We start from the raw sequence: 23220 nt of genomic DNA, 5'->3' as shown, positions 1-23220 counted from the left end.
AATATAAAATTCAAACTATATAGAATATTAAAGCAAAATAGACATTATAAAGCTGCATTCCAGAGTCTGTGCAATTGGACCTAGAAACTATATGTACAGGTTTATGGCCAAGACAGGGGCATTCTCTTTGATGCTTTTTGTGCCTCTCATTTTTTGGGAGAAAACAGATTTCCTAGGAGTTTTTTTTAATTAGTCCAAATGTTTAATTTAATAAAGTAAGCAACTATAAATATAAGCACGTATGCTATTGTTTTCCAAGCATTGTATGCATAAAAATAATTGTAAATATGTTCTAAAATTCAGTAAAGGCAAAGACAGGTTTGTAATAATCAGAATGATATGTTATTATAATTACCATAATAACCATTTTTGCATCAATTTGGAGGTCTGTCCTCCCACAGGTGTTCAAGAGTAGGTTTAGTGATTGATTTATACATACGTATTTAATTTCTCTTTTTTTTAATTTCGAATGTTGTTCAGTGCACATTGACTTTATACTGGAGGCTGCAAACAGCTGAATTAATAGCATGGTCAAATTTTTATTATGGATTTGTTTACAATACATACACCGCTTACGGGAATCATTTTTTAAAAATGCAGACAGAATGGAAATTATTTATTAAAACATTCTCCTGGGTTATGGATAATTGGAACATAGTTACACTAATGGCCATTTATAGCATATATTTAGGTTCCAAATGGTTAGCAGAATGTCTTATTCTAGCAGTTAAAGTAACTGTTGCCTCAAGGTTTGAATGTTTTCAACAATTGTTGTTGTTTTTTTCAGGGTATTAAATGTTTCCACTTGTATTTATTATTCGTAGAACTTTTTTTTTAATAAAAGGAACCATAAACATATCTCACACATGTCAATTGTATTTTCAGTTTTTGCATTCTATAAAAGAGTTTATGATACAAAATATAGTATATCCATATGGACAGTTTTGCTGACATGGAATTAGTGATAGCTTGCTTCTTGGGTAGACCCATTGATTTAAATTAATTGAAAGAGTCTATTCACTCAGCATGAGTAGGGTATCATAATCTGGCCCATATTGTTCTGTTTTAAGTCTTTCTCTCTCAAATATTATTGAGAACATTAGGGCAGATCTCAGTGGTTTTATCCTGTAGTGACTTTCTTTTGCAATAAATTCCAAGACTCCAGATAATAAAAGCAAAATCTGCCATTATAGCAATAAAACTGAAAAGGTACTGACAGATGTGGTTATGCATGTGTGTTTAGTATAATTGGTTGTCAGGTAAAAATAGGAAACAATAATTTCACCTTTCCTGGATGTACCATAAATCTATCCAAAATATCTGACAGTTACACCTCTACCTTGATATAACACTGTCCTTGGGAGCCAAAATCTTACCGCGTTATAGGTGAAACTGTGTTATATTGAACTTGCTTTGATCCACCGGAGTGTGCAGCCCCCCACCCCGAGCACTGCTTTACCGCGTTATATCTGAATTAGTGTTATATCAGGTGGCGTTATATTGAGGTAGCGGTGTACCAACATTAGTACTTCATACTCATATTAGTTTATAACCTTTGCATTAAAAAAAGGAAATGTCTTTCAGAGACCAAACGTCTAATAGCAAAGTACTGCATTCATTACAGTAAAAAAGAGAACATGCATTCAAGCTTACTCTAACTTTGCTCCTTGGTGTAGTAGCACAGAAAGAGACACCATCAAGAAATACTGAGCTGCACTCATGGGGGGAACAGAAGAAAAATAGTTTGGAACAAAACCAGAATCCGACCAGCCTTTGCAGAAGAACCAATTTTGAGAATGTCCACAGGATTTGGCCCAAAATGTATAAATATTTTCAAGGATGCTTTACTGCACCAAGCAAAACTTACTGATGTTTCCCTTTTTTCTACCATGGCCTGACAGCTTTATGATAGTCTTGATGTGAACTTATCCTGAGTAGGATAGGATTGCCATATCCTTTGAGAGTCCCTATAGATTTTTGCTTCCCATTACTGGTGATTAGTAACCACCTGCCATTATTTTTCAGACACTCAGTTGTCTAACTTTTATTTACTATTTCAGGCAATTTACACAGTTCTAATGTCTTCCATGGCCAACTGGCTGCCCAATGGTCCAATATCTTAGGAAGAAAAAATAATGCCAGAAATGGAGGAAAAGGGAACACAATCCCCAAGGGAGACCTGCTCTTCAGCCCCAAACAAAATCTGTCACTTCATACGATGAATAAAGATCTAAAAACCCATTAAAATATATATACATTCAATGTATATGTAAAGTGCTGATCACCTTCACATTCAGCCAATAAATAAATAAATTAGATGTTTCAAAGAGAAGGAAAGGTGGTTTTTTAGCTTTAGGTTTCAGTGATGCACACTTTTAAATGGAAAACCTGTGAAAGCAAGAACAGTAGCACCTGCTGCTTCTGTCTGGCTTCTGACATTTTAACTGCCAGTCATCTCAGTTTAAACCTACACTGAGTTCATCTAGAGATGCAAACTAAATGGTACTGGAAAAAATGCATCTTTAAAAATTACGCCTTTCTTGGTCATTGTAAGTAGTTAGAATGAAACCTCTGGGATATATTAATGTTTTCCCTGCAGTCAGGAATTACTGAAGTTTAAGCAACTTACATATGTGAAGAAAGTGTATTTTAGAACGACTGGAGTAAAATAGTTATCTTGTTTTTCTCAGCTAGAGGTCAGTAGCTTACTATATCTCTTATGGCAAGGCCACTAATACCAAGCATGAGCAGATTTAATTTTTTTTTAATCACATTCTGAATGTGATTTTTAAATTGCCTCCCGTGCGGTAGATAACCTAGAGGCAATTGTAATGTCAAATGGAGGTCTAAAGATTGCATTTTTCTTGATAATATGTAAAGGGCAACACTTTTAAAGGAGCCTCAGTTCAGCTTTGAAATTTACATCCAGAATTTGGCACCGTCAATCCTGATCAGAAATTGCAGGAACAATTAATTGCAGACAGAGATTATAATATTTAAATGTAGGCCCAATTTCTGGGCAAATCAGATAGTTAGCAATATAAATGGTATAATCTACACTTCTAGTAAATCTCCTTAGCAACTGATTGCACAGGCTAATTGCAAATGTGAAATGAGATGCGATGATATATTTTTTTAAAAATTGGCCTATTTTCTGTAATAATTTTGCTTAATTTTCTTTTGTCAAATGTATAATTATTTTAATACTCTACTTATATTTATAGATTTATCACATTCTCTTTGTGCATAAAATACAGGTTATGGATACATTTTAACAATATTTTACACATTTTCAAATTTAGTACTTGATTTGCCTATGTATAGTATAATTGTTAATACCAAAGCTGTGAGAATATAGGAGAACTTTTCAGGCACTCTGGTTTTCGTTTTCAAAATTCTGCAGGTTTAAAAGTCCAGTGCAATGTTGATTAGTGATAACAGCAAATGTAAAGCAAAGTTTTTTAAAAAACATTTATTTGCATTTGGCATGTTGTATGGAAAGCGGTATTGTATATTATCAAGTACCAGGTAGTTTTAGCCCCAAAATTACTAAAAATATTTAGTCTAGAGAAACAAGAAATGGTACCCCACTCTTACTAATTATGCTTCTTATTGACAGTTCAGGGATGCAACTCCCACTGTTGTAACTTAAGATATTAACAAGTTCTCCTGTTAATCACTACGTGGTCAGATCACATATTCATGGAGAGGAGATGGGGGCTAAACATTGATAATCATAGAAATGATGAGATTTAATTTATTTAAGATTCTTATTATTTGCTAATTGGCTTGTTTTAAGACAACTTCTTACTTGACTACTTCTTCTAATTAACTGATTTAAAACACTTTCCTTGATTCCCTAGGATTTAGTTAAGATTGCTTATTTTACCCATTGATAAATTGTTTCACATTATAACATGATAACCTGGCAGGATCCACTTGTAAACAAAATTATTTTGCTCACCCATGAACAGTTTCTATTTTCCTATGAGGCATCAAGTCTGGGCTCATAATAATTTGGGGAAATAAGACGTTGGTCTCAATTTACCAAGAATAAAGGGCCCCACCATTTTAGTCACAGGGGTCTTTAAATACCTTCATGGAGATTGCAATTAAAACCAAGCAAAATAATCACAATTATTAACCATGGCTATTTTATTATTAAAGAAAGAAAAATACAGCATTAAACAAAACAACACAAATGACAAACTGGTTACTTCTGACAGGGTCTTAGTGTGCTTCTTTGTGGAGAGCTTTGACCAAAGATTACACTTTTGAGAGTTAACCCAGCCTTTGGTGTGGCACTTTTCTCATGGTAAACTGAGACCAAAGTCTTATTTCCTAAAATAATCATGGGTCCAAATTTGATGTAAATTTCAACACTCCAATAAACTCATTTCAAGAGTTTTGAAAACTTATCCCTTGGTAGTGCTTTTGGCTACTTCCATCTCACTATGATGAAGTCTTGGTTGTCATCTGGGCTAGAAGTTTGTCTTTTATCTGTTCTCTTCTTTGTCTTCTTAGCTGTCTGTGGCAGCTTGCTTGTAGAGATGCACAGGATGAGTTGAGGAGTGCTTGAACAGAATAGCAGAGAGTAGGAGTAATGGATGCTCACTTCAGAATTTTATACTCTTCTGCTTCCTATTTTCATGAAATTTCAGTCTTGTTTATATTCATAGTTGATTGCTGTAATCCTTTCACTGGCTCCATTCCTTTGTGGGTTGTTTTTGATGACACCTTCAGGTCCTGAATATTCAGTATATTTCATGAATGTGCCACACACTTCTAATGGCCTTTGTTCTCTTGTGGCTGGAAAGCCTCAGATAATATTTATAGTTATAGTTTTAAAAATTGTTTTTATTCAGTCCATTTTCTGAAATATTTCTTTAGTTTTATTAGGGTTTAACAGGAAATGAAATTCCACTTTTAAAAATTCCAAATACTCTTTTTATATAAAAGTTTTTAGTTCAAATAGTCTTTTAAAATTAAAAAATTATCTTAAATAGTTATTAAAGAAGTTGATGATTCTTCATAATTTTTGGAAAATGATTCTTTTTGTCTTCCTCAGTTGGGTAAGGGGGTTGCTTATGTTTTAATTAATTAATTCCCCATTCAGTTTATGTTCATCACTGGCAATCTTATTGTGCCACCAAAACTTTTGGCATCCATGTGGTTGCCGGACTTGTAGTGGCTTCAGAATTTGTTGATCTTCCATTCTAATATGTCCAGATCAAGAAAATCACTGAAACTGAACCAGTGCTGGGTTCAGCTTTAAATATCCTCATTTCCGATGTTGTTCTGCCACTTGATTTGGAGCAGCTGATGAAGATGACGAGAATCAAAAACATCAATCCAGTGTTCTTTAGCCTTCCTCAGCATCCACATTTCACTTCAGTACAATAGAGTTCATATAAGCATAGTTCTCTAGATCTGCAGTTTCATAGCAAGTTTGATGTCACAGTGACCTGACAGAGGCCATTGAAACCATGGCAGCAGCAGGTGCTCTGCAAGTGTCCTCAACTTTCTGCCACTCTTCAAATGGAAGAGGGACTGCAGACAAAGAACAATTGAAGATTGTCTTGAAATGATCTTCCTATCAATGTAACTGATCCTGCAGACTCTGGCTGATGCTGCCTATCCAGATTCTTTACTGGAGAAGCTGGTGCCAGAAATACTGTGGGGTGCCAACGATGGACATAAACTGAATATGCAGCCAGACCACCTAGGCATCTCAGCAAAGACTGATCCAGGTGGTGTTCTGTCTGCAAGGAGGATACATCCCTGTGGGATTTGCCAGGATGATGATGGTAAATCCCCATTAATATAAATCTTCAATATTTAAATGGCTTCTTATATTAGTAATTAGTTTTGCAAGGTCATTAGATAGCAATGATATTAGGATATTACATTACAAGCTTTGCATTTAGCTAGCACATCTGCAATTTTGCTTTCAGAAGGGCTTGCCATCTCAACATTTAAAAAACAAACAAGGTTTTCTCCAAAAAAAAATTCAAGTATAAACTTTTTTGTAGGGTTTCATGGATGTTGATTTCGTGGCTGTTGATTACAAAAGTGTATGTGTTCTGATAACACATTCCTATGCATTTCTCTCTTTCTCTCTATCTTTAAACATCCTCTTGAAATCAGGACCTAGCTATTTTGCAGGTCTGTTGTATAAGACATATCAGCTGATGTTTTAGACAAGAGATCTGTCCTGTTATGTGATAAGGCAATCTGGTTGGTTGGTTTGTCTTCTGACCCAACACTTCTTAGAGTTATGACTGACTCTCATTCCAGATAAGACAGAGGTAATGATAGTTGTTTGTTTTGAAGTATCTAGAGAATATTGTGGAGATGATGTCTAGCCAACATGATGGGGTTTGCCTATCTCGTCTCAGTTTTGGGGTATTCATGGATCTTTGATTACTTCAGATGAATTGGATGCCAAAAGTGCATCTTCATCAGTGTTGAAGAGGATGATTATTACACCTCTACCTCGATATAACGCGACCTGATATAACACGAATTCAGATATAACACGGTAAAGCAGTGCTCCGGGGAGGGCAGGGCTGAGCACTCCGGTGGATCAAAGCAAGTTCAATATAACGTGGTTTCACCTATAACGTGCTGAGATTTTTTGGTGCCTGAGGACAGCGTTATATCGAGGGAGAGGTGTACTATTTCTCCCTACAGCTATCTATGCCTTTGTCACCTCCAGAATGGATTGTTGTAAGAACTTGCCTGGAGGTTAACCTTCAATACAACTCAGACACTACAGCTTGTGCAGAATAAAACTACCCTGTTGGCCGCAGGGAACTTATTGTATCAGTTCAAAACTCCAGTATCCTTTAATTTAGTTCCAAGTGTAAATCAAAATGTTGGCCTTGCTCTTTAAAACTACAGGCGAAATACTCCTCTGGTGAAACTTGATTTAGCTCAGTTGTCTTCAATAGAGCTATACCAATTCCACAAGATGAGTATCTGGCCCTATAAATTTTAGGTCATAGCTTCACCATATAGTTCATGTCCTGCCATCCTAAGAAATGGCTTTTGTCCCCACACACTGTGATGACAATTGAGAAGAAATTATGTGCTTATGTTGACAGTACCCACACTTGAATCTGAGTGGGTATTTTCCCAGGGAAATCAGGGCTTTGAAATGTTGTAATAATCCCAATTTCTGAAGATTACTTTTGACTTTGAACCTACCAGTTTGAACAATTCACAAACTCCATTTAAAGGAGTAAATTCCCATCAAGTGGCATCACTAGCCATTTCTGGATAAAAAATACTACATGATTGCCTTTCTGTGTTTTGCCTATTTGGAAATGATTATCTCCCTTGAACCCATTACAAATATGATAAAAATAAAGGACACATAATAATTTTGGAAATCAGGTACATTCGAGCCATGAAAGTTGCTTTTGTGTGTGTGCGTACATGAGAGAGACAGAGAGATACATACTTAGAAATATATATGTTTGCATGTGTCTGTGTCCTGAAATGCATATACTTACATTCATCTAAACCTTACAAATACAAACAACAAAAACAAATAGAAGGGAAATTGAAAAAAAGAGGTTAGATTCATTGTAGGAGCCCATTATTTTTTCTGCTAGTATGGTATTCTTCACCAGAAAAGTTACATTTTTGAGCCATCTAGTGTTGGAAAGGCAAACATCCTTATGGTCATTCCAATCTCTTTTGCCTACCATTTGTGGGCATCACATGCCATCTCCATGTAAAGGTCCACACTCCACCCCACTCCTGATTCTAAGCCTGTTACTGGCATAGTGCTATAGGAGAAGCAGAAAGGAGGTGGCCAAGAGTGAAACCTTAATGAGCACTCTGAAGAATAAACATGCTAGTGTCAGGGAAAGAATTGCTTTTTCTCTCTGCATATGTACATATAGATATCTATGTCTATAGGGTAGATACATAAATGGAAATAAAGACCTATTGCCCAATCCAGCAGTGTGCCTCATCATCTTCCATTGGAGTCAACAGAATTAATACCCAACCAGATATCTGCCAGTGATAGCACAGTTGGTAGAGATGTTTAAAAATACTTTTGCTGACTCCTACCTAGTCTCTGAATCATAGAATATCAAGGTTGGAAGGAACCTCAGGAGATTATTTAGTCTAACCTGCTGCTCAAAGCAGTACCAATCCCCAGACAGATTTTTGCCCCAGATCCCTATAATGGCCCCCTCAAGGATGGAACTCACACCCATGGGTTTAGCAAATCAATGCTCAAACCACTGAGCTATCTCACTCTTTGTGACTAAAAGTGTTACTTAAAAAAAAAAAGTAGCTTTTCAAATTTACAAATGCAGTGTCTGCTGAGTGTATCACCTTTAGTGAATTTGAAATATATAAATTAGATGCTTTAAACAGAAGGGAATGCGGCTTTCAAGCATTATTTTTCAATGTAGCATGCTTTTAAATAATAATTAAAAAAAAGGTTTGAAAGAAGGAACATTATCCCTGCTTCCATTTTAACTACTGCCAGTCAGCTGAGTTCTGATCTACACTGACTCCAACTCTAAATAGAAGCAGCACTAACATTTTCTTTTTAGCTAGATCTAATCCAAGCAGGGATGCATTTCCAATAGAGGGTCCATATCAGATATTTTGCTTGGCACAGAAATATTGCAATAGGCAATATATTAACAACAACATTGTTTTGGGGACTGATTGTCAATTTTTAGTCTCTCTTCTTCCCCCAGCATCATAAATATAATGGTGCCTAGAATTGTTTTCAAAAAATCTTTATTTCTATGGCCAAGCCACCACTTTAATCTAATTTTGGTTTATACCTGACATGTAAACCACAAAGGTCTTCTGTGGGGAGTTAGAATCCATGCACACCTGTTCTTTCTGCACATTCACTGACACTCTACCACAAACATTCCCTCCCACTGCAATTACCTAGTCAAAGGTTGCCTGAGGCTAACGTGCCCCATAAAAGAGATACTAGCTCTGAGCTTGAGAATAAAGCATAAACAATTCACAATACATTATTTAGCTATAATTCAGTTTTTTCCAGTTTATTTTGTATTTAAACATTTCTTCTAAATTATTAAGTTTTGTTATAAGGTATTTGTTTAGCTTTTAAAAATATGAGTCATCTTACATTGTCAGTATTTTGATTTGTTTTTTGTGCTATAAAAGCATTGTTAACTCTATTGAAAATTTCAGTAACTGCTGAAAGCAAGGCAACTTAATTGTATAGCCCAGTTATAGATAAAGGGCACATTTTACGATAAAAAAAAACCAACATTTTATTGAAGCAGAGCATCCCATGCTATATTTTCCAGGTTTTTAGTCTCATTTGAGTAGGCTCCAATTATTCAGCTCTGAAGGGTGAGGACACAGGAGCCAGATACACTTTCAGTATACTCGCACATACTCTCTCACATAATTGCATGTGTCCTTGTTAGAGCAGCTGTCTTTCATGTTGTCATATTGTATGCCGCTGTCAGATACGTTACGCTTAACAAAGGCAAAGTTCTGCTACTGTTACCCACACTAAGTAATACTTTACTCCATAAGGAGCCACACTGATCTCACTTGGACTACTTGTGGAGTAAACTACTCTTCAGCATGAGTAAGAGTGGTAGAATCTGGATAAAAGAACATGAAAAGTTATTAAGAAGTTTTTAAAAGTTCACCCACCCATAACAATTAAAGCACAGTATTCCAAATTATTTTCTTGAGGTTTGTCTCATGTGGCTGACAGAACATTTTGAGAGGTAATCAAAGGTTGTGGAAGCCAGAACACAATTTATCTTTCCTTCTTTTTCCGCAATAGAGGGCACACACAGGTCCTACGTCCATTGAAGTCAATAGAAAACTCCTTTTGACTTCAGTGGTCTTTGGCTCAAACAAAGAGAATGATGGAAAACAATGTGAATGTGTAGAGCTGTTACAATTCATGCATCTTTGGAAGCAAGTTGAAGAGTTGAAACCCTTGGATCCAATAATATCGCTTTATTTCTTGAGCAGTTTTTTTTACACATGGGATGTTGTTCCAGTTGCAAATTTAAGTTTTTGAATATGTGAAACAATGGTGCCATAATGGTCAATAGTCATTTTAAACAAACATTGACGTCAGTCATTTAAATACAAAATTATTTCCCTAAAGGTATTTGCCTTGGTCCATCTCAACAAATTAATTGCTTATCAATGAAACTTGAATAAAGATGAACTAAGATGAATTCTAGACTTGCCAACTTTAATGTGAACTAGCAAATCAGAAAATAGCCTTGGAGATGGGTTCTATATCAAGCTGAAAAATGTTCTGCACTCCAGACTTAAACATATTATTTTTGCTCCAAGTACAAGCAAACATGCCAATGAATTAGAAAAAGAACTTCCCTAACTCTTATTTCCATGTTTCAGAGTAGCAGCCGTGTTACTCTGTATCCGCAAAAAGAACAGGAGTATTTGTGGCACCTTAGAGACTAACAAATTTATTTCAGCATGAGCTTTCGTGAGCTACAGCACACTTCTTCGGATGCATAGAATGGAACACACAGACAGGAGATATTTATACATACAGAGAACATGAAAAGGTGGAAGTATGCATACCAACAGGAAGAGTCTAATCAATTGAGATGATCTATCATCAGCAGGAGAAAAAAGAATTTTGAAATGATAAATAAGATGACCCATAGAAGGTGTGAGGAGAACTTAACATAGGGAAATAGATTCAATTAGTGTAATGACCCAACCATTCCCAGTCCCTGTTTAGGCCTGAGTTAATTGTGTCTAATTTGCATATTAATTCAAGTTCAGCTGTCTCTCTTTGAAGTCTGTTTTTGAAGTTTTTTTGTTGCAAAATTGCCACCTTCAAGTCTGTCACTGAGTGGTTAGAGAGGTTGAAGTGTTCTCCCACTGGTTTTTGAATGTTATGATTCCTGATGTCAGATTTGTGTCCATTTATTCTTTTGCATAGAGACTGTCCGGTTTGGCCAATGTACATGGCAGAGGGGCATTGCTGGCACATGATGGCATATATCACGTTGGTAGGTGAACGAGCCCCTGATGGCGTGGCTGATGTGATTAGGTCCTATGATGGTGTCACTTGAATAGATATGTGGACAGAGCTGGCATCGGGCTTTGTTGCAAGGATAGGTTCCTGGGTTAGTGTTTATGTTGTATGGTGTGCGGTTGCTGGTGAGTATTTGCTTCAGGTTGGGAGGCTGTCTATAAGCGAGGACTGGCCTGTCTCCCAAGATCTGTGAGAGTGAGGGATCATCTTTAAGGATAGGTTGTAGATCTTTGATGATGCGCTGGAGAGGTTTTAGTTGGGGGCTGTAGGTGATGGCTAGTGGCGTTCTGTTATTTTCTTTGTTGGGCCTGTCCTGTAGTAGGTGGCTTCTGGGTACTCTTCTGGCTCTGTCAATCTGTTTTTTGACTTCAGCAGGTGGGTATTGTAGTTTTAAGAATGCTTGATAGAGATCTTGTAGGTGTTTATCTCTGTCTGAGGGATTGGAGCAAATACGGTTGTATCTTAGAGCTTGGCTGTAGACAATGGATCGTGTGGTGTGTCCTGGATGGAAGCTGGAGGCATGTAGGTAAGTATAGCAGTCAGTGGGTTTCCGGTATAGGGTGGTGTTTATATGACCATCGCTTATTAGCACAGTAGTGTCTAGGAAATGGACCGCTTGTGTGGATTGGTCTAGGCTGAGGTTGATGGTGGGATGGAAATTGTTAAAATCACGGTGGAATTCCTCGAGGGCTTCTTTTCCATGAGTCCAGATGATGAAGATGTCATCAATGTAGCGCAAGTAGAGTAGGGGCGTTAGGGAATGAGAGCTAAGGAAGCGTTGTTCTATGTCAGCCATAAAGATGTTGGCATACTGTGGGGCCATGTGGGTACCCATAGCAGTGCCACTGACTTGAAGGTATATATTGTCCCCGAATGTGAAATAGTTGTGGGTGAGGACCTTTTCATGTTCTCTGTATGTATAAATATCTCCTGTCTGTGTGTTCCATTCTATGCATCCGAAGAAGTGAGCTGTAGCTCTAGAAAGCTCATGCTGAAATAAATTTGTTAGGGCTTGGCTACACTTACAAATTTGCAGCGCTGCAGCAGGGTGTGAAAACACACCCTCTGCAGCGCTGCAAATTGCGGCGCTGCAAAGCGCCAGTGTAGTCAAAGCCCCAGCGCTGGGAGCCGCACTCCCAGCGCTGTCCGTTATTCCCCACAGGGAAGTGGAGTACGGACAGCGCTGGGAGAGTTTTCTCCCAGCGCTGGCGCTTTGATTACACTTAGCGCTTCAAAGCGCTGCCGCGGCAGCGCTTTGAAATGCAAGTGTAGCCAAAGCCTCAGTCTCTAAGGTGCCACAATTACTCCTGTTCTTATTTCCATATTGTTGGTCAATTACACTGCTTTCATCTAATTAAGAACTAGATGTAATTTTGTTTTCATCTAATGCATCTTTCTTTTCCCCAATTTTGCATGGAGATCTGCATGGGTGGACCTATACACCAGTACAGACCCCTTTGTTTTCAGTGAGGCTCCTCATTGGTGCAGGATTCTGCAGGTAGAAAGGTCCTTTCAGGGTCAGACCTATAGTTCATTTTACCTTGTGATCTACATCTTCCACAGTAAAAAACTAAATTTTTCATCAGCTCTGTGGTGTGAAATTTTTGCAGTGTTTTTTATACTTGATAACCATCAGTGCTGGGTAAAATATTTTGAAATTTCAACCAATATTTTGTGGAAAACTTTTAAAAAATTGCAATAAATTATTATTATTATTTTTCATCTGTCTCTATTTATCATTGTTGGCTTATTTAATTCTTCAATGGGGAGAAAAACTATAGGGTTTATGCTAGTACCATTGTTACTTAGAGCTTGAAAGTTTTGAGGTCTTTTTTGCTACAGTACAAAACTTAAAGAAACTTAAAGTCAGAAGCAATCTTGTTATCCCAAAGCTCTAGCTGATTTATCTAATCAATACTGCACTCAGTCTACGAATGGTCTCCTATGATAAATATATTTTTTCATTAGCCCTTAGTGTTGTTTTCTCAGTAGTCTATCTCTCTAGTCTAATGTAATCTATTTTAACTACACATGCACTTGTAATGTGCCTATCTCTATAGTAACTAGGTGCCAGTTTATCATTTATCATATCAAGTTTATCTGTTTGCCAGAAGCTGGGAATGGGTGACAGGGGATGGATCACTTGATGATTACCTGTTCTGTTCATTCCCTCTGGGCACCTGGCATTGGCCACTGTCAGGAGACAGGATACTGGGCTAGATGGGCCTTTGGTTTGACCCAGTATGGCCGTTCTTATGTATTTAAGGTGCCAGATTTGATAGCACTTCAAAAAGATGTTTTATGTTCAAGGGATATATACAGCATGGAAAGCAGTGTACATTTTCTTATGCTATTTTGTAAATATTTCGCATGAAAGGACCACCTTTAGGGCTCAGAGGATAGTTTAGTCCAGTGGTTTTCAAACTAGGGCCACCGCTTGTTCAGGGAAAGCCCCTGGCGGGCCAGGCCAGTTTGTTTACTTACCATGTCCTCAGGTTCGGCCAATAGCGGCTCCCACTGGCCACTTCCTGCAGCCCCCATTGGCCTGGAGAGGCAAACCGCGGCCAGTGGGAGCCACGATCAGCCGAACCCACAGATGCAGCAGGTAAACAAACCAGCCCAGCCCACCAGGGACTTTCCCTGAACAAGCAGCTCCCTAGTTTGAGAACTACTGGTTTAGTCCCCCATGCATTCAGTCTTTGGCATCTCTGTTAAAACTTCCTTGTCCATACTACCACAGTAAGTCAACTTAAGTTACACTACTCCGGTTAGGTGAATAATGTAACTGGAATTGATGTGGATTAGGTCAGTTTAGGTGTCTACACTGCACTGTGTTGATGGGAGACGCTCTCCCATTGACTTCTCTCAGAGAGGTGGAGTACCGGAGTCGACCAGAAAGCATTATGCTGTCGATTTAGTGGGTCTTCACTAGACCCACTAAATCAACACCCGCTGCATCGATTGCAGCAAAGCCTATCTACCGGTAAGTGAAGACATGGCCTGAGTGCCAGTTGTCATAGAGTACCTGTCCAGTAGGAAAGAACTAAAACCACTATTTCATTTTTTATAGGACACTGAAAAGCCAATAGATATTGTTTTTCTACCTTTTCACCGGTGTTCAGGTGAACACAAAAAGAGAATTTGTCAAAGTTTGAAGGGAATGAAGAACTTCCAAATATGCTGAAAATTCCCTCTCAAAATATCTTTCTCATCTTTCCAACAGAAAAACAATCTTTAAAATAAATGTGTGGCTATTGTGACAAGGAAAAAATCCTATACTGTTTTAACACAAACTAGAGTCAATATATTGATTTATAGTTTGGTTTACCCTAGCTAAAAACAAAACAAAACAGAAACCCACCATATGTGAGCTGCACAGTATTCAGACTTTTTGACTCAGTCAGAGGTTTTTTTCACTAACCAATACCATTTTTCCATTTCCTGACATTTTGATCATCAGTGAATTCATAGCAAAAGAGGTTCACTAGTGATGAAATAAAATATCTACCCCGCTTCAGTGATGTCCTACTGTGAATAGGGTGACCAGACAGCAAGTATGAAAAATCGGGACAGAGGGTGGGGGTTAATAGAAGCATATATAAGAAAAAGATCTAAAAATCGGGACTGTCCCTATAAAATCAGGACATCTGGTCACCCTATGTGTGAAACAATATGATTACCAAATTTATCTCAACATCCAGTGTATGCCAAAAATGCTAAGTCAGAAAGGTATTTAATTTTAAAATGTCAGTAATTTTGATATAACTTTAGAGCAAGGCTGCAGATATCGGCTGTGCAGCAGATTAGCCAATGGGTAAGATCAGTCAACTGCTGCAAACCAAAGCCATCTGTAACAGGGAGTTCTGGGATGACTGAAGTCAAAAGCCATTGATTTCAGAGTTTCCATGATTTCACCCATGGAGTGACTGAAATATTTGCTTGATGTTTCAGTCTTATTTTTGCAGTTTAATATTAGATGGATGAGCTAAAAAGCTGGGGGGAATTCAGGATGGGATTTTCAAAAGAGCTTAGGTGAATTCAGAGCTCACATACTATGCCGAGTCAATAGGAGTTGTGTTCCTAAATCACTTAGGCGCTTATTAAAATCCCACCCTCAATGGCTAGCATTTAGCATTTGACTGTAATATAAAAAGAAAAAATGTGTGGAATATTTTAAATGTTATATGGAAGGAACATATATATATATATAGAGAGAGAGAGAGAGAGAGAGAGAGAGAGAGAGTAAAATCATAGTAAATAAGAAAATGTTAACATTTAAAATTGTGGTAGAAAATTAGAATATATAGTTGATCCTGTGAGGCTGCTATTGAAGGCAATGGGAATTTTGTTATTAAATGTAATGGGAGCAGGATCAAGTTCTGTCAGAGTATCCTTGTATTTGAAAAGAATGATTAACATGCACCTATTTGGAATTAAAGTTGAAACTTTTAAAATGATTACTAATAACTAATTAATGATTAATTAGATGACTAGGCTAACCAGAGGGATGGATAGTCCAACAATCAGGTTGTTAGCCTCGTACTTCGTAGAGCCAGGTTCAATTCTTAACCCCACCACAGATTCTTGTGTGACCTTAAGGCCATCTTTTAAAGGTATTTAATCACCTAAATATACAGATGGTCATTGAGTAGGATTTTCAGAAGTGCCCAGGCACCTAACTCCTATTGATTTCAATGGGAGTAGGTACCTAGGTGCTTCTGAAAATCCTACTAAATGCCCACCTGTATCTTTAGGTGCCTAAAAACCTTTAACATCTAGCCCCTAGTCTCTATCTCCGTGTTTCTCATCTTTGAAATGGGGAAGGTAGTATTTCCCTGCCTCACAGAGGTGTTGTGAGGATAAATACATTATAGATTATGAAACACTCAGATATTATGGTAGAGGTGACCATGTAAGTACCGTAAATAGAAATAAATATAACAATGGCTCACCCTGTAGATGGCTAGAGGTCAAATTTATCCCTAGAGTGAGTTAGCTCATTCCCCACTGACTTAACTGGTAGTTTCACCTTCTTACTTCATTTGTGAATTTGGGGTAAATTTTCACCCTACAATCTTACCAAATTTTAATCCCTATTATCAAATTTCTCCCGTATACCTTGACTCAGTCCCCTCATAAAGAACAAAGAGGCTCTTGACTCAAAAGGCTAAGTGACAAGACCTTAATCACTTGAGATACAGTTAAATTCTCCCATCAAAGCACTTTAAACCTGCCTCTCACAATCCTCCTCCTGTTACTCAGCCTCATGCTTGGTCCACCTTCTGCCTCTTCCCCTTGCCTTTGCCCTCCTTGCCTCTCCTACTTCTATATTTATGTCTCTGTATTCCTTCAGCCCCTGGACATGTTTTCTTACAAGTTTCCTGCTCTTTACAGAACATAGTGCTTTAGTAGAGGGTGCCACAGAGTCCATGTTCAGGATTGGAGCATGTTAGCAGGAACACATACAGTGTGAACTTTAAGTTGGAATTGAGTTTGGTTTGTCCTCTGATTTTTGAACTCTTGCGTTTGGCAATGCTGGCATTTGCCATTTGGGCTGTACTACATCAGATTGCTGCATCACTTCTTGGGGTCCAGCCCCAGCTAGCCAGACATTCTGAAACTGTGGTTGATGAACTACTGGTGACCCATGGAGACTTATAGTGGTCCACAAAGAGTTGGTTGGTCACATGATGCTGGTTCTTTATCTTATGTCCAACAGCTAAATCACATTCAAAGGTGCTAGAAATACATTATTTCTTAATATTAATTTTTCATGTAGGCAGTGGTAGTGCTGTAGTTGCCAGAGGGACATTATGAATAGGAAGAGAGACAGTCCAGCAATTGCAAGTAGGAGGGGGAAAAGTCCACACTTTGGAAAATGTTTGTGAACCCTTGCTCTAAGCAAAGCTGATGCAGTCATGCAACACTCCCCAGTTGGGAAATTGACCTTATTTCAGCATGACATGTTTTCTGTTTTTGGTATCTGGGATAATTATAAAAAGCACTTTCCGGACCCTCGAAGTAGACAGTAAACTTACTAAAATACTGTTATAAATTAATTAAATTGTATTATTTATGCAATTATTGACCAGGTTCTTTTTGGAGACCTTTTTAAGCCTTGCAAGGAGTAGCTCCTAGCTGAGAAAAAGACGCTGTTGCAGTATTGGGAAACTGTCCTTTCCTAAGTCAGAATATTTTCCAGTTACTTTGGGAAAATATACAACTTTTATCAGCTCTTTTTCTTCCATGAGTTCGTATTCACGAAGGGCAACACAGGCATAAATAATAATTTTTAATTCTTACATTCTAGGTTTTCCAGGGAAATTTTGACAATGACACACACAGAAAGAATGTCATTGACCCACCAATCTATGCCCGGCACATAAGGATCCTCCCTTGGTCATGGTATGGCAGGATCACTTTACGGTCAGAGCTGTTGGGCTGCACAGAAGAGGACTGAAGAGGATCTCTGTTTGACAACACAATTCTCTATATTCCTAAAAGTATCTCTGTAGAAGAAACTGTGCAAAACCTGTAGGAAGTTGAATGGGTTTTTCATGAAAAAGTGCTCACTTTCTGGTAGGCCGCTAACTGTCTTTTGTAATGAGGTCTAAGCCTGCCCTTTAAAGGATCCAACCTGATTCTGCCCTTTAAATCTGTTACAGTATTGTCCCTTTCGCTGTGCAATTACCTTTCTCGTTTTCTTCTGAGTTGTTCACACTAGTTGAAATGTGTTAGGGGAAGAACAGCAGCATCCTTTTTACAAGGAAGGAGAAACGGCATGAAAAAGATCATTTGCAGCTTTAGAAACCCTGGGCTGACACATTGTTTGCAAATCGCACTGTCATCTTACTTGCAAAAAGAGATACTGCAGCTTTTAGCAATAAGTTTTCTCTGGGATGACTGCATTATATTGTTTCCCTCGTGCCTATCAGACATTGTCAGTATTTATGACACACATTTTGGAAGATACTCTGTGGTATATGGTACTTGTGATGTTGCAAACTACCTTTCATTACTTTTATTTAAACTACAGAGTCCATGCAACTGCATTTTGCTTCCATTCAGTTTATTTTATGTTATGTATGCTGTGGACATAGTCACTGTCTTTTTTACTTTAATCTCATTGCTAGCATTGTTTTCTTTAAAAGAACTGACCCGTTTGTACATGGAACAAAATCTATCATCAGTATATTACAGAGTTAATGACTTTGTTAAAGCAAAGTTTATGAATTCAGTTTGCAATTTTATTTTTCAAGAAGGCTGAGATTAGACACTGTGGACCAAATTCAAGGCCCAAGTACTTTTAGCATGGAAACAGATGCACATCTATGCTGCAAAAACAGCATTAATAGGCGCCCATATTCTGACTTGCTCAGGGGTGGGCATGCAATCTGCACAGAGCTGCCCAGGAGATTACTTAGCTCAGAAGCCTCCTTAGTCTTAGTGAGGGAGGGTGCATGTGAGATCCGGGAGTAGATGCTAATATACACGGCTCACTTTTCCTAGTATGCTCCCTCTATGGTGCTGGCCAGGAAGTTCTTGCAGAATGTGAACTCAACAGTGTCAGAGGAACATGTAAATGTTGGGCTCTTCAGATCCCCTCCTGACTATAGCATGTCAGTGAGTAATGTGAGGCTTGAATTTGTCCCTGTTTGTTCACTGTATGCCATTGTTGCCCCTTTTCGATCAAGTGGCTATTCAAAGTTCAGGGCCCTGGCCCCTGGGGATGTTACAGTAGGGAGTAAAAATTGATGTAGACTGATATTTTCTTTGACACAATCTTTCTTATTTAGAAGGAATGTACAAGATCCTGCTTCTCCGAATGCAGGAGGAATCAGAAACAAAAGAATAGTTTCTTAGCTTACAACTCCAAGCCTCTTTAGCCAAAACCACACCCACAGACCTCTCTCTCTAGCTTTTTTTCCAGGGTCATACACCTTGTTCACAGGCTGCTGCTTGGCATTCTCCCATTTTGCCTGTGTCTCTCCGTTTCTGTTCTCTGTGCTCCCTTTCCTCTCACACACAGGCACTTCACCCAAACCAACATAGCCCTTTTATCTTGGTGAGGAGGAGGGATTGTGATTAATTTATCCTTACAGGTTATGCTAATTGAAGGGTGTATTCACACCCATCCACCTCACTGGGCTTTTTTTAACTAAGCCCATAGCAAAATTTCACCCATCTCATTACATTATTCACAGAATTACTTCCTTTTCTAGTCTCCACAGACATGTTACATTGTGTTAACAACATCCTATTCAGATAGGACCCAATTCTGAGGTATCGTCTGCAGGTGCATAAGGACAAAAGCTGCTGAACAGCTATGTGTCTGATGCATGGAGGAACAAACTCAGCCTACACAGGGGAATGCTATAAATGGGGCATGTCAGGAATATAGTCCACAGATAGCATATGACCCCAGAGCACTGTAAGAGGGGAGCAGCAGGCCACTCCCCACTACTCCCCCTCCTATTGTGTAGTAGCTGGATGCAGCCCAACTGCATATGTTCCCAGTAATGTGCAGGGTTGTGTGTCCATTATGCTAGCTCTCTGTGAAAGTTTCACATGAGCACATCCCTCTTGAAGCCTGTGAGGCAATGTATGGGTAGAGCATAAGACTGGGAATCAGGAGACCTCTGTTCAAATGCCAGCTCTGTTGCTTATTCATTGTGCAACCTTGGGCAAGTCACTTTAATTCTGCCTCAGTTTCCCTATCAGTAAAAAGAGATGATACCCACTTTTGTAAAGCACTGAGTTCCTCAGATTAAAGGTACATGCAAAGCAGTATTATGTTATTACTTTACTCTCAAATTCTTGGGGTGGGGAGGTGGTTTAGTTATCTAAACTAACATTGTTTAGAACATTGGATAACTGATTATTTTCCCTACTTTAATTTCATAACATGCTGATGTAGATATGTAGCGCTGCATGTTTTAAACAAATAATGCTGAATTTCTGTTTGTCACCATTACATTTTTTGAAGCTATAACATCATTGAGATATGAACCTGGGCCTGCTTCCCAGATATATAAGTAGCTGTCCCATAATCTGCAAAGGGGAAAATTTTACTTCAAAAACAAAACAGTTTGAATTTCACAACCTGCATATAATCTCTCAGTCGCCACAAAGAGAAAATTTCACTTTGAAAGACCTTCAAACTTTGTGGGGAATTTTTGAAACAAAAATTTGTTACTGATTTGTGGAGGTTTGCGTGACAGCACATCTCCAATTACTTGAATTTTTAAAACTAAATAAAAATTACTTAACCCTCATGCTGTATTTATACAAGTATTTATTTTATAAGGCTTAGACATGGATTTTCAAAGATTTTAATTAAGAGTCCTCTAAAGGTAAAAGAAAGTATGTGTAAGAAATGTTGAGGTCCTGTGCAACACTGCTAAGTTTTTGTTTATTTTTTTTTTAATTTGTGCTGCATAACAAAAGCCACTAGACTGTTACTGTCTCGTCTGTAACTGTGTTAGCAGCATTCCTTAATGATGTATATATGGAGTGGTCTTCAATTGTAGTGAACAATTTTAAAGAGAAAGTCAATCATAATGGCATTTTTAAAGAGCAAAAACTGTTGGAAAAGGGGGGACTGGTATATAGTTAAATTATATACTGCCCATGTTTTGCACTTTAGGGTCTTCACAAAAGAGTTGTTGGGTTGTAATGTTTGAATTTTTTCTGGCCTGATATCTAAAGGGTTCTCAATTTAGCCTCCTACTTTGTGAGCACTAATTTGTGCCTGCATTTAATTGTAGGTATAAATAATAGCATATAGACTTCTATCTGACTTTTCCCCCTAAATGAGAGGCCATTTCTGAAAGTTACTTCTCTAAGTCAGCAATTTGTTTTAGTGTTGTTTTTTAATTTAGTTGCCATGTTCATAAGTAATTTTTATATGTTTACTAGTACTTTACATTTTCAAGTTTGGATTTGAATTAATCTGTCTTGGCTCTGTGATTAATTATGTTTCAATTTCATCAGCACATAAAAAAGCAACGTTATGTTACAGAATTTAGACTTTTCTCTTATTTCATAATATTTCAAAGAGTTGAATTTTTCCATCTATTTATTTTTGTCAGCCTTCTTCAATTCATTCTTCAGAGCCTGAAGAGAAAGCTCAGTACATTGTGATAGTGCTCTGTGATGATTTATAAATGAATCACATATGATGCATTTACATTTTCAAATGCTGTACTGGGGATTTTTCTAGTGACATCATTTGACTTTTAGTTGCCAGAAAGCTTTTTTTAAACTGCATTGTACAGCCATAGAGCTAAATTTTGCTCCAAGTGATAGCTGTATAAAACTGAGATAACATCACTGACTCCTATGAAGTTACTTCAGATTTAACATAGCAACTGAGAGCCAGGTGTGGCCCATCATTTAAGAATTTTTTCTTTTAACTTTTTTTTTAACCTCTTTATCTGCATAAAATTAATTGACACTAAGGAACATATTCTATCCTGATTCTACCATTTGCCCCTCTTAAAAACAATGGGAGTTCCATACACAAACAGAGCAGAGAATGTCTTTCTAAGAAAGGTTGGGAAAACATTCTGAAATAATCCTTAATTTTTATATAAATCGTAACAATGACATCAAACTGGAGTGCAATTGTTCTCTTAATTAAATTTCACCCTGAACCAGTTAAATATATGTAGGCTGGCTTCACCTTTCTATAGCCCTATGATGTGCTATATAGCCTGGGAAATAAAACAAGACACAAAGCTTAGTTTGATCTATGTTCTATTAAGGGCTTATCACGTCAACTGATTCTGATTTTTAGGTTGACTTTCTCTTTTGGAATGACTGCATACAAATTAGTGTGAGTTTTGAAGACTAGGGATACTAATGAGTGTATCTTCGCTATACAACAAATATGAAATATAATATTCAGTGCTGGCTTCTGATGTGTCAGTAAGTACAGAAGTAACTCAGACACAATGACCTTTGCAACCTTTGAAGCTGTGTAACATTCAAATGTTTTTGTATATACTTTAATCATGTAGGATGATGTAAAACCAGTATGACCTTGTCTAGTCTTCAAACTTAACAATAAAACTTTTGAAAAATGAGTACATTTTTGTAGCATTTATAATGAAATACCTTGAAAAAGACCCAAGTTTTCTCAGTCTGAGTGAGAGTGAATGCAGAATACAGATATGATATGGTATTTTGTTGAATTCAGTCTTTGGCTCTTTGTGGTAGGTAAGTTTGTCCTTGGTACAACCAACTATTGTCTAAAAATACTCTATTGTTTTACATAAAAAATGCAAAAGTGCAAGGGAGACTAACAATTGCATAGCTTACTGCTGTTTGGATGGGCATCAGAAATGTATAGGCACCATCTAATGTCCTATAAATCAAATTTTAATGGATATGTGTCAATCACTCCCCCTCACTTTCCCATCCATAGGTTAGTGAAATGGTAAGAAGATAAAGATACCGATTAGAGTGTTCAATCAAAACTCAAATATAATCTGACTGGAAATGTTTCTAGTGTTCAAAAAGTTTGGTTGACCATGTCATTTATGCTTCTGCCTGAGAATGGGAGTAGAAATGCCAAAATACTTTGAGAAGAGCTGTTCTCTACTAATTTTGTACATTTAAGAGATTCAGCTGAAGTATCAAATTGAGGTGTGTTTATTTTAGCTGAAGTGAACCTCCGAACTTTGGCCATTTACCCACCTCTATCTACAGCCATATCCTTCTATACAAATATAGATATGCTTTGTTTTAATGTATTGCATTGGATGAAAAGGAGATTTCTGTGGAAGGAAATACAAGCCATGAATATGCTACATATGGAGAACAATTATATTATCTCTGTTGCAAACTTACATTCTGAACACTAATAGCATAATAATCTTTCAGTAGAAAGGTCTGATGTTGTGATGGCTTACCAGTAATATATCACTATCAGTATTCAAAAATAAGCAAGAAAGTAGGTGCATACAGAAAAGAATGTATAATGTAATATTTACTATATTAAATCTATTTGGCTTTTAATTATAAACTACACCTTTTCAGGAATGTGAAACGCAAGGCATGCTCCTTCAGAACTGAGAAGTGAAAGACTTTTTGTACATCATGAGGTGTTAAATTAAAGTAATGACAGAAAATAATTCATAATCCTTTTTAGAAAAATAATG

The 23220-nt window shown here is 37.5% G+C and overlaps 1 protein-coding gene across 1 annotated transcript in view; it reads left to right on the top strand.

The window, feature by feature from the left end:
* The window catches only part of EDIL3 (EGF like repeats and discoidin domains 3), a 427756-nt gene extending 405613 nt beyond the window's left edge, over positions 1–22143 (top strand). The window contains exon 11 of the mRNA XM_045022223.1: positions 17367–22143. Within this exon, the coding sequence (XP_044878158.1) occupies positions 17367–17516 (150 nt within the window). The 3' untranslated portion in view covers positions 17517–22143. The remainder of the gene's footprint in view (positions 1–17366) is intronic.
* Positions 22144–23220: the final 1077 nt, after the last annotated feature.

The sequence above is a fragment of the Mauremys mutica genome, chromosome 6 (genome assembly GCF_020497125.1).
Source record: "Mauremys mutica isolate MM-2020 ecotype Southern chromosome 6, ASM2049712v1, whole genome shotgun sequence".
Lineage (NCBI taxonomy): Eukaryota > Metazoa > Chordata > Testudines > Geoemydidae > Mauremys > Mauremys mutica.
The sequence above is the reverse complement of the archived record's forward strand: the minus strand, read 5'-3'. Positions and strand labels throughout refer to the sequence as shown.